Below are 12,310 nucleotides of genomic sequence, written 5' to 3'. Positions count from 1 at the left end.
AGTCCTGACGGCCGCGGGGCGGAGCGACAGGGAGGTGGCTAATCAGTCAGTCCCAGCGAGTGGAGGAGTCGGTCGAGGGACACGCCCCTCCGCCCTCCAGCCGCGTACTCCGATTGGCCCTCTTCGGAGGGGGCGGGGCCCGACTCGGGGCTCTCCTTGGTCGGGGTAGGCCGCCGCGTCCAGAACTCTCGCCGGGGGTCACCATCATGGCGGGCTGTGCCTGCGGGTTCGTGCGCGCAGTGCTCGCCTTCCTGCTGGCGCCCGCGCTGGTGACTCTGCTGGTGGCACCGGCGCGAGGCCGGGGCGGCCGGGGCCACGGGGACTGGGGCGCCGCCGAGCTGCTGCCGCCGCTGCCGCCCCGGGAGGATGCGGCCCTCGTGGCCCGCTTCGTGACAAACGTCTGTGACTGGGGCGCACTGGCCACCATCTCAACGCAGGAGGGGGTGCGCGGCAGGCCCTTTGCCGACGTCTTATCGCTCAGCGACGGGCCCCCGGGCAAGGGCAGCGGCGTGCCCTACTTCTACCTGAGCCCGCTGCAGCAATCGGTGGGCAACCTGCAGGTGAGCCGGAGGGGCAGTGTGGCTCCGCGGGGCTGGAGCGCGCGCGAGCCTTTCGACTACCGCTTAAATTCTGCCTGGAAAGGAGAGCCTGCCTCATGGAGATGAGTTTGAACCCAGCCCAAACCTCTGGATCTTCTCTCCTGCGCTGGATAGGCGTGCATTACAGTTTTCCAATTGTTGGGCAACTAAATACCAAGAATTGCCCACACGTCCTTGCCACCGTGCCACGCACTTGGGGTGTATTCTTTACCAGCACCTGGAGGACTTCTCACCTGAGTCGTCTTGGGGCACGGTGTCTCATTAACTGGGCTTTTATTGTGAAAAGTTATAGGCCTCAGGTGCACGTCAGCCTCCCACGTAGGGAGCAGACCGGATTGGAGAACTAGGTCCTCACCCTTTGTCCACCTTTTGGGGCAGAGCCAAGTTAACACCTCTCAGGTGGATTTCTGATGCTTCGAGTGGTATCACAACCTGGAAGACTAGAGCTATGCTGAGTCCAGGGATGGAGCAAGATTTGGGGAAGGTTCCTTTTGACAAAAGATCCCTAGACTTGAGGTTAACATTGTTTATGGATTATATTGAAAGAAACCTGTATTTGATGAGGTACTTGCTGTGTGCCAGGATGACCTGTCCCTTTATCTTCCCCTCATCCTGTCTTTTAATCCTCTTTGAGGTGACTGTTACCACCCTGGTTCTGCAGATAAAGAACTTGCCCTAAGCCCAGTGGCCACACTGGAATTTTATGCCAGATCTACTGCCTTCAAAACGCAGGTCACCAACTGGTGGTCCATGAGCTGAGTATGTCCCACAGACGGGTTTTCGTTGGCTCACGCAGAGTTCTGTTTTGTTTTTAATAAATTTGAATTAGTTACCAACATTCAAAAATGGAGCTTGCAATTAGAAGCCTGAATTTCTAACTTGTTGAAAAAGGGGACGATCTATGACACTGGGAGCCTGCATTCTCTGAGCTAACCCTCCTTTAGTTAAGGTATATACATCCCTGTTTCCCCATTTTCTTATTCCCAGTCACCCACTCCACTCCCTTAAACATTTGCTCAGAGCAAGTTCATTTCTGTTTCATCAGTGATGGTCCATCTTGGCTGCAAATACAGTCACCTGGGAAGATTTTTAAAGTGCAATTCCAAAGCATTTTACTAAAAACACATTTTATTATAAAACAACCCCCCAAATCCCTCCTGATGCTTCTAATGTTGGGAGGGGGTGAGAACCACTGCTATACACTATTATATTTAAACTTTTGCTGATGTTATCTTCCTCATTTTAGGCAATGAGTAAACTCGCACTCAGAGGTGCAGAGACTCAATTGTGACTAGTCAGCTAATGGCTGTCAGGTGGAACTCAAGCCCAGGTCTTTGACATCTCTCAGCATTGCCCTCTGCCCAGAAACCTTTAACAACATCTGGCAACATAGAGCTACATAAGATTCACCTGGGTGTTTGTTAAAAATGCAAATACCTGGGCTGAGAATGGAACCAAGAAATCCACATTTTAACACGCTCTCCAGACAGGTGGTTCTTGGAAAGCCCTGACAGATGCCAGCCTATAAAATACAGTTTTGACTCCTTAGCTTGGAATTGAGGCACGCTCACTACCCACAACCCTCTACCTCTCACTACTGTGTCCCTTACCCCTTCCCCTCAGAAAGCTTTCTTTCATGCAAATTGGGTTTTTACTACTCACAATCTTGTCCTATACTTTCCCCATTCTGTGTTTTTGCAATTACAATGCCCTTTACCTTTAATACGGGCTTCCCTGGTAGCTCAGACGGTAAAGTGTCTGCCTACAATGTGGGAGACCTGGGTTTGATCCCTGGGTGGGGAAGATCACCTGGAGACGGAAATGGCAACACACTCCAGTATTCTCGCCTGGAAAGTCCCATGGACTGAGAATCCTGGTAGGTTACAGTCCATGGGGTCACAAAGAGTTGGACACGACTGAGCGACTTCACTTCACTTTACCTTTAATACATCTTTTGACTTTTGTGCTGATTTTGACTGTCTTACAAGGCTCCCTAGAGTTTCCATATCACTCCAGGCTGTGCTGGTATCTCCTTACACTGAACTTCAAATGTGCTTAACTGTCATTCACTTGGCAGTGAGTTATGTGCTACCTTTTGACCTCTTCTGTGTCTTTGTTTTGCATTTTTAAACTTTGTTTATGTTTGACTTTTCAACCAGATTATAAACTCACAGAGAAGGGAAAGACCTTGTCTGAGTCTCCCTGTCCCCTGTTTTTGGTCTCCCTAGTGCCTTGCCTAATAGGTTTTGTTGACAGCAAATTTTTGGCCTAATAATTCCAAAGAGATCTCTTTATGACTCACTGTTTTGATGGGTCACTGTGAGATGGCAAAATCCCACACACAAGACATTTAAGGTTTAAAACACTAAATGTAGCATGTGAATTTTGCTGTAATCTGTCAACAATGCCTTTTATGAAGCTGATTTCTGAAAAGGAAAGAATTAGGAATTTTGCTTATATCACATTTTTAATTTAAGAATTCTCTTACTGCTAGAACAGGAAAGAGCAACTTCTCCAATTTTGAAATCACATGATAGTTTCTGCTAGTATAAGATAACCAAGAAGCATGATTCAGCTACTTTCTTGCTTAAATTATACAATTAGCTAGTTGAACTACTGTGTTGTTTTTATGCATTAGTTTCACAGTAGTCTAATCCTTTAGCTCTTTCAGTGAAGGTTGGAGTTCAGCCTTGTATTTGGGTGATAATGTAGTTATAATTCCTCTGGTAAGTATGGGACAAATTAGGAGTCTAAGAAAAAGAGAAGTGTTTAACATAATTCTTACCGAGTTAGTTACTTAAAATGCAAAACAACCTCCAACACACTTTTTTTGGAGAGAGGATAAAGATCAGTCTCTATCCAAGTAGTAATTTTCCCAAGTGGAAGGTGGTATTTTCCAATTCATTGTTTCATGAAAGAATGGTCAAGTTCTGGGGACAATGTGTATGCAACTTGTGAAATTAATTACCTCTCCAGAGACAACATTTCACATGAGAGGTCTTCATTTTATCTCTACAGGAGAATCCATATGCTACGTTGACCATGTCTTTGGCAGAGACTAGTTTCTGCAGGAAATACGGATTTGATCCCCAGAGTCCCCTCTGTGCTCACATAATACTATCAGGAACTGTTATCAAGGTAAATATCATGTAAGAACAGATACTGGCTTTAGAAGATCATCATCATCAACAGTGAAGGAAGACATATTTTGAGAATAAAATAAAATTTGTGATTGAGGTACAGAGTTAGAATATATTCTAATATATAAAGGAATTTCATAAAAACTAAAGGTTTTAATTGGTTACTTTCATGTAGGTGTTCAATAAGATATTGAACTATTCAACTGAGCAGATAGATGTTCAATAAGAAAAAGGAACTATTTTTTGAAGCTGAACAGATGTAACAGCTATTAAGCTCCTATATAAGGAACATCTGCTCAAAGTTCATACTCCTGACCATGTTGTACACTGTACAATATTTCCCATGTTTGGATTCCTTGTCTCTGTATTTAACAGTGGCTTAGAGCAGAAAGCAGATTAAGTATATTAAAAGGGGAGTATGCACAAAATCAATACACGTGAATCCCTTTCATTCCTATACACTAAAAATGAAAAATCAGAAAGAGAAATTAAGGAATCAATCCCATTCACCATTGCAACAAAAAAGAATAAAATACCTAGGAATAAACCTACTTAAGGAGAGAAAAGAGCCATATACAGAAAACTATAGGACATTGATGAAAGAAATCAAAGATGACATAAACAGATGGAGAGATATGTCAAGTTCTTGGATCAAAAGAATCAATATTGTGAAAATGACTAAGCAATCTATAGATTCAGTGCAATCCCAATCAAATTACCAGTGGCATTTTTCATAGAACTAGAATAAAAAAATTTCACAATTTGTATAGAAATGCAAAAGACCATGAATAGCCAAAGCAGTCTTGAGAAAGAAGAATGGAGCTGGAGGAATCAACCTTCCTGACTTCAGACTATACTACAAAGCTACAGTCATCAAGACAGTATGGTACTGCCACAAAAACAGAAATATAGACCAATGGAACAAGATAGCCCAGAGATAAGCCTACATGTCTATGGGCACCTTATCTTTGACAAAGGAGGCAGAATTATATAATGGAAAAAAGATCATCTCTTCAAGAAGTGGTGCTGGAAAAACTGGACAGCTACATGAAAAAGAATGAAATTAGAACACTTCCTAATCCCATACTCAAAGATAAACTCAAAATGGATTAAAGATGATCAGAAGCCATAAAACTCTTAGAGGAAGACATAGGCAGAACACTCTTTGATATAAATCACAGCAAGATCCTCTATGACCATCTCCTAGAGTAATGGAAATAAAAACAAGAATGGACAAATGGAATATAATTAAACTTAAAAGCTTTTGCACAGCAAAGAAACCATGAACAAGATGAAAAGACAACCATCAGAATGGGCGAAAACAATCGCAAATGAAGCAGCTAACAAAGGATTACTCTCCAGAATACACAAGCAGTTCATGCAGGTCAACAACAGAAAAACAAAAAACCCAATAAAAAAATGGGCAGAAGACCTAAACAGACATTTCTCCAAAGAAGACATCCAGATGGCTAATAAACACATGAAAAAATGCTCAACGTTGCTTATTATTAGAGAAATGTAAATCAAAACTACAATGAGGTATGATCTCACACCAATCAGAATGACCATCATCAAAAAATCTACAAACAATAAATGCTAGAGAGGATTTGGAAAAAAGGGAACCCTTTTGCATTGTTGGTGGGAATGTAGATTGATAACAGCCACTGTGGAGAACAGTATGGAGATTTCTTCAAAAACTAGGAATAAAACTTTACCATACCACCCAACAATCCCACTACTGGCCATATACCCTAAGAAAACCGTAACTGGAAAAGACACACGTACCCCAGTGTTCATTGTAGCACTATTTACAATAGCCAAGACATGGAAGCAACCTTGATGTCCATTGATAGATGAAAGGATAAAAAAGATGTGTACATATATACAATGGAATATTAGACATAAAAAGGAATGAATTTGAGTCAGTTCTAGTGAGGTGTATGAACCTAGAGCCTGTAATACAGAGTGAAGTAAGTCAGAGAAAAATGTTGTGTATTAATGCATATATATATGGAATCTAGAAAAATGGTACTGGGTGAACCTGTTTGCAGGGCAGGAATAGAGACGCAGACATAGAGAACAGGCTTGTGGACATAGAGGGGGAAGTAGAGGGCCGGGATGAATTGAGAGAGTAGCATTGAGGTACATATATTACCACGTGTAAAACAGAGCTAATGGGAAGTCACTGGATAGCACAGGGAGCTCAGCCCGATGCTCTGTGACAACCTAGCGGGTGGGGTGGAGTTTCATGAGGGAGGGGATATATGTGTGTCTGTGGCTGATTCATGTTCATCTATGGCAGAACACAATACAACATTGTAAAGCAATTAATCCTCTAATTAAAATAAATTTAAAAAATTGGAGACAAGGGAGAGTATCTATATTAAATACTAGAAGTGAATTTAGATAGTTGGGGGTGAATGCTAGAGAGAAGAGGTTAAATAAAACAGTGGGAAGGGCAAAGGGCAAGGTGTTGTGAGGACTGATCTGATTGCTAAGCCAGTAGGCAGACTTCTTGACCTTGTCAATCATGAATACCTCAGATAGGTTTTAATCATGGGCTCAAAATTCTATGTGGCTGTGTTTCTGGAGCTGGGTGTTCTTCAATGGTCAGAGACGGGGGGAGGGGCAGCAGATGCACTTGAGTTCCATTGTGCTTCTTCTAAAGACTTATATCCTTTGTGTGCACCCATCTATGTGTTTAATATATGCATGCTGTGGGATAAAAGTGCTAATGTTACACAGCGTAACCACCAGCAATATTTTATTATAGTACTTTGTGCCAATTACTCTGACAGCTCAAAATTGCTATTTCACAATGAAAACTGGTACTCATGATGGTTTCCCACTTCATTATAGTATATGTTATCACCAACATTTGAAATCTCCATTGTTCTCTGCATTTCTTCAAGCTTCTTTTACTGCCTCTTGATGGCTTAAGATCAAGATTTGTAGTAGATATTAAAAGTGCTCAGCACAAAGGGAAAAAAAGGCGAGAAAAAATTACTACTATGTGTAGTGATGAACATTAACTAAACTTGTGATTATTTTGCAGGGTATGCATATATCAAATCTTTATATTGTATACACCTAAAACTAATACAGAGTTATATTTCAATTATTGATCAATAATTAATTTTAGAAATAAAAATTTAAAAAATCAGGATTTATAACTGAATAATCTCTTTAGGGTTTGTGGAATGCTAGAATCACACATTCTTAACAGCCAAGAAAGCAAAATGTCATTGCTATGAGTAGGTTTATTTTATATATATCTTTTAGGTGAGTGAAACAGAAATGGACGTTGCAAAGAATTCATTATTCATTCGACACCCTGAGATGAAAACCTGGCCATCCAGCCATAATTGGTTCTTCGCTAAGTTGAATATAACCAATATTTGGGTCCTGGACTACTTTGGTGGACCAAAAATAGTGACACCTGCAGAATATTATAACGCCACATTTCAGTAAGTATTTACACATCTTCCATCTTTCTAATATTGCAGCCCTTATCAGTGGTCCTCAATCTTCTAAAGCAAAGGGGTCTTAACCATTTCATGTACCATGGATCATTTTGGCAAGCTGGTAAGGCCTATGACTCCCCTAGGAATAATATTTTTAATACATAAAGCACATAAGATTACAAAAGAAACCAACTATATGGAAATACATTTATAAAAATATTTTACAAAATGTGGGGTATATAAAATACGGGATATATAGTAATATGTTGGCTTTTTAATGAATACATTAAATAGTAAGTTCAAGTAGAGAGTCCATAACCTTCCTGTACTTTCAGAGCAGTGAGAACTGAATATTTTAAGACATTGCAGCAGCAGTATCTATAATTCCTATATTTCTGTCAGTGGCCATCACAGATACACTGTCCCCTCTTAGTTTATTGCCTACATTCATCGTTAAAAAGAATAATACATTTCAGTTAGAGCTTGATGAAAATGAAAACCTCCTTCCATCCCAGTTTTTTCCCCATCACAGACACCCTGACCTCTGTCTACAAACTAGGACACCAGGTGGAGACTCTTTTTTTTTTTTCCCCTGCGCCCCATGGCTTGCAGCATCTTAGTTCCCTGATCAGGGTTTGAACCTGGGCCACAACAGATAAAGAGCAGAGTCCTAACCACTGGGCTGCCAGGGAATTCCCAAGGCCCTGTCTTAGGTCTGTGCTTGTGGAGCCTAGTTCTGACCCACGATGGCATTTTCTCACGAGAATCAGACGTGGCACTTGACCCAAGGTGAAGGATTCACATGCCGGCTGAGCATGTGATCCAGATCCGCAGGCCCTGGTCCTCTAGTGCCTGTGGGAGTGTGCGGTCCGTCCTGCCAGGAAATGGACACTTGGAGGGAAGGAGCGATCGGAGAGAATGAAAGAGAAGAACATAGCCTGAAGATGGGGAAGGGACAGGACAGAAGGGTGTGATCAAGTTTTTTGAAATTAGGTTAGGGTTCAAATGCAGGAATACAGGGGACTGGTGCTTTTCCCAGGCGACACGGGTCACGTTGGCCTGCCTGGCAGCCTCAAGGCCTCGCGGATGGTTCTGACAGTAAGAGCAGCATCAGTAGCGTTTGTTGGGCATTGTGGGCTGTGCTTCCTGGCGGCTTCCCATGTCTGAACTCACTGAACTCTCACCGCAGTCCTATGAGTTAGGTAGTCTTTTTTTCTTTGTTTTTTTTTTTCTGATGGAGAGCTGATGCACAGAAAAGTCAGAAACTTGCTTAAAGTTTTAGGAAGCAATAGTGCTGGGATTCAAAGCCCAGCATTCTAGCTCTAGAACCTCCACCTTGTTTCTAACCAGGAGGTTTTGCTGCCCCTCTGGTTACATCCCTGGCAGCTGAAAGTGAAAGTGAAGTCGCTCAGTCGTGTCTGACTCTTTGTGATCCCACAGACTGTAGCCTACCAGGCTCCTCCGTCCATGGGATTTTCCAGGCAAGAGTACTAGAGTGGGTTGCCATTTCCTTCTCCAAACTGGCAGCTGACCAGGCTCCAACTCTAGTGTAATTTAAACACTTTCTGCTTGCAACAGACTGGCTGCTATTTGTGGAGATGAAAGTGTCCATGCTAAGCTAGACTTTGTAGGTTGCAGCTCAGATTTGGGCTTAAATTCTCAGCATTCATATATTCTGCCTTATTACATTATATAACAGTTCTATTGGTGAATCATTGCCTTTCCATCATGACTGTAAATCTCTTCACAGCAAAACTCAGGTTTTAGTTTTGGTTTTTCATTCCAAACTTAACCTAGGAGAGTGCATGGCACAGAGTAGGTGTTTAATAAATACTGGCTACTTGTCAGGCTGATCCTTTGAGACAAAGATTCTTGATTACGTTGTTTGAATAAGAAAAGTGAAAGTGAAGTCGCTCAGTCGTGTCCGACTCTTTGCAACTGTGGACTGTAGCCCACCAGGCTCCTCCGTCCATGGGATTCTCCAGGCAAGAATACTGGAGTGGGTTGCCATTTCCTTCTCCAGGGGATCTTCCCGACCCAGGGATCGAACCCAGGTCTTCTGCATTGCAGGCAGATGCGTTAACCTCTGAGCCACCAGGGAAGCCCCCTGTTTGAATAAAGAATCTAACAACAACAAAGAAGAATCAGTCATGGCATTTATTCTGCTGTTGTGCCTGCAAGGGAGGAGGTCCAGGCCAGTGATTGTGTTCTGGACCTGAAAAGCCATCTTTTCAGGAAGGAAGACAGAGGTAGCAATTATAACATTACGGCTGGGCAACAAATTATCAAGGAGGATGGTCAGTAAGACGACAGGCCCACTCTTCAAGGTTAAAGTTCACTTTTACAGATGTAACAGTCTCTGAAGTACAGTTATCTTTGTCTAAATAACATGCCTGAGGGCAATGTTTGCTTTAATAACAAAGTAAAACTGGAAAAGAAAACCCATAAGTCTGCACATTGAGTAAGTCAATGGAAAAGATAAATTTGAGGTTTCTACTATATTAACATAGATGAATGGGCCTTTTCTACAGCTTGGAGATAAGAGGGAGCATTTTTTCCTGTCCTTGTGGGAGGAGGGCAGAAGACTAGCCCAGGGTGTGACCCCTCCTGAGACAGGATGCAAGAATCCTAGGAATGGGCAGTGCCTTGAATGTGACCTGGAACAGATGCTTCTGACTCCTACCCATTTCAGAGTCCAGGAGTGGGTCCCCCACCATTCCACCCACCAGGTTTGCCATCAGGACTGTTTAATAGTCCAAGAGCGTGTACAGTAGTCCTCGTCTTGCTAGACTCATATTGAATGGAAGGTGGTAATGTTTACCAGAAGTATGTGTAGATGTGCTTGGGTAAGCAGTTCTTCTCATAAGTATCAGCAATTGCCTCCTCTCACTGTTAAGTCTGAGCAGCAGGCCTCTGGGGTACCCAAAGACGGAGGTAATGAGAGGTCAGTGGATTGCAACTTGCCCGCCCTCCCTTACCTGGAGATGGATTTCCTGATGGCTGTGGTCAGGGCCACAATAGGAAAATGGGTCAAGGTCACCTCCCTGGCTGAGTGCTGGATGACTGCTGCTCTTTTGCTCTAAGGTTGGGGACCCCTTCTGCTCTCATTTGTCTTTTAACTCTTCCAGTGTTCTCGAATGCGATGATCACAGTAGCCACAGCTGCTGACCAGTGTTTTGTCCCGGCAGTGCTTGCTAAAGTGTATCAGCGTCATATTTGGAGAGGTGGGATGAGAGCTGAGAGGAAGACCCTAGGCCTGACCCTAAACCAGGACTCATTTTAGTAATGAATTTTTTGCATTTTAGCTAACCCAGATTTTTCTTTGCCCAAAATTAACTTGAGATCTTAAAACTTTTAGATCAGAAGTGTCTCTAGCCCTTCCCAAGAATGAGTTAACTTCTGATTTGTCAACTCAGTTTAATGAAATAGTTTTTCTTCCTCTCTCTTCCCCTCTCTAGGTGAAGCAGCATATGGCGAATTTAACCTCATGCATGAAATTTCTTAGGAAGTTTCACAGTGATTTGAAGCACTTATTGTTTTTCTATGGGAAGTTTGCCAGAAGATTAGCCAGTTTTCTTTCTTTGCTTGCTTGCTAACAGAATTGAGTTGGATTATTACTGGATTTCTTGGAAGATGAGATTGTTGGAGATATATATATATATATATATATATATATATTTTTTTTTAATATTTTGAAGCCATTTTCATAGAGATGTGTCTTTATGATCAACGATTTATTCCATTAATTTCAAATAGTTTGCCAACAGTGCTCCTTGAAGAGGAACAGTTACCAGTTTCAGATTGACCATTGGTATTTGAAAGTACTCAAGTATGTGTTCTTAATTCCTGAAATCCACTGTGCTGGGGAGAGGGTCACGCCCCCACAGCTGCTGCCTGAGTCTGTATTAAGGGCTGCTATTACAATGCACCTGAATAAATCTTGCCAAGACAAACAAACAATGATGAAACACAAATGGAGCATCCCACTCATGGTCCACTTATGTTTGACAGTCCTGGGTGTTGTTAATCCAACACAAGGCAAAACTATCTTATACAGAACTTAAAAAAACAAAAAAAAATTCTTCAAGTCTAAAGTGATAAATATCTAGAACAAAGGATCATAAAACTTCCTTAATCTGACTTAATAAAGGAAGTTCATAAAATTTTCTGAATTTGACTTCCTCAGCTAAGTGGACACTGTGTGATTAGTTTCTTCCTCTCAAAATACATACACACAAGCACACCTTTTTTTTTTTTTTTTGTCCCAAAAGGGGATTATGAAAGAAAAAAGAAAGGGGGGCATTTTATGTGTAAGTTATTTCTGGTGTTCTTTTATAACATTTCTTAATGTCAACCCAGACATGGACCAGGTTCAACCAGAGCCAAAATCCATCTTCCAACTCTCAATAATGGCCTAAGCCTTTTTCAACTTCTTCAAATGTCTAAGTGGCTTCTAATGCTGTTACTGCCTAAATCAGGTCATCAGAGGGAGGGCAACACGGTTTTTAAAAATCACATTTCTTCAGAAGGGAAGAAACTGTGCTTTTATTACCTATATACATGATTTTAGAAGACTCTATGAGATCCTTTATAAGAGGTGTGTCTGGAATCAAGCAACTGGATCCTTAAATGGCTAAGAGAAAGGAAGTTGAATATGAGTTTGAAACTACAAAATGAACTTAACCTGAAATCCAGCAAACAGCTTCTCTTTAAGAAAAATGATGTGTCTTAAACTTGGTGGAGGAGGTTTCTTACTCAAAGCATTAATAATAAAAAGCATTATTTTCATGAAATATGTTGTATTTATTTTCTTACACAGAGATGGTAATATTTATTGCACTTTTTTTTCATTGTCCACTGCTGAAATCCCTTTGTGTTTTTATTTTAGCAGGTTGTTATATTAACTTCTGGCTGATTTAAAGCTTAAAGTGAATAACTTGACCCTTTCCTATTGGTAAATGGTTCATTATGTCTTAAAATTTGGAGGTTTACCAGAATGTAGTCTTTGTCAAGGGTCTTTCCTCAGGGCCTTGGGTGCCAAGGTAACTTGTGATAGAATTAAATTGAGAGTGTCTATCTGTATTTCTCCCTTTACTCAGTTATTGTG

At 41.6% G+C, this 12,310-nt stretch overlaps 1 protein-coding gene across 2 annotated transcripts; it reads left to right on the top strand.

Annotated features, from left to right (window-relative positions):
• Nucleotides 1-137: 137 nt before the first annotated feature.
• On the top strand, nucleotides 138-11,996 carry CREG1 (cellular repressor of E1A stimulated genes 1). Of its 2 annotated transcripts, XM_043877516.1 has the most exons (4): nucleotides 139-560; nucleotides 3,618-3,737; nucleotides 7,022-7,206; nucleotides 10,662-11,996. In XM_043877516.1, exons 1-4 carry the CDS (start codon nucleotides 207-209, stop codon nucleotides 10,663-10,665), a joined length of 663 nt encoding a protein of 220 aa, XP_043733451.1. In that variant the 5' UTR covers nucleotides 139-206; the 3' UTR covers nucleotides 10,666-11,996. The 2 variants fall into 2 exon arrangements, with proteins under 2 accessions (XP_043733452.1, XP_043733451.1); XM_043877517.1 differs by lacking the exon at nucleotides 10,662-11,996 and having other exon boundaries at nucleotides 138-560; nucleotides 7,022-7,210.
• The last annotated feature ends 314 nt before the right edge of the window (nucleotides 11,997-12,310 follow it).

This window comes from Cervus elaphus, chromosome 20 (assembly GCF_910594005.1).
Source record: "Cervus elaphus chromosome 20, mCerEla1.1, whole genome shotgun sequence".
NCBI lineage: Eukaryota > Metazoa > Chordata > Mammalia > Artiodactyla > Cervidae > Cervus > Cervus elaphus.
The sequence above is the reverse complement of the archived record's forward strand: the minus strand, read 5'-3'. Positions and strand labels throughout refer to the sequence as shown.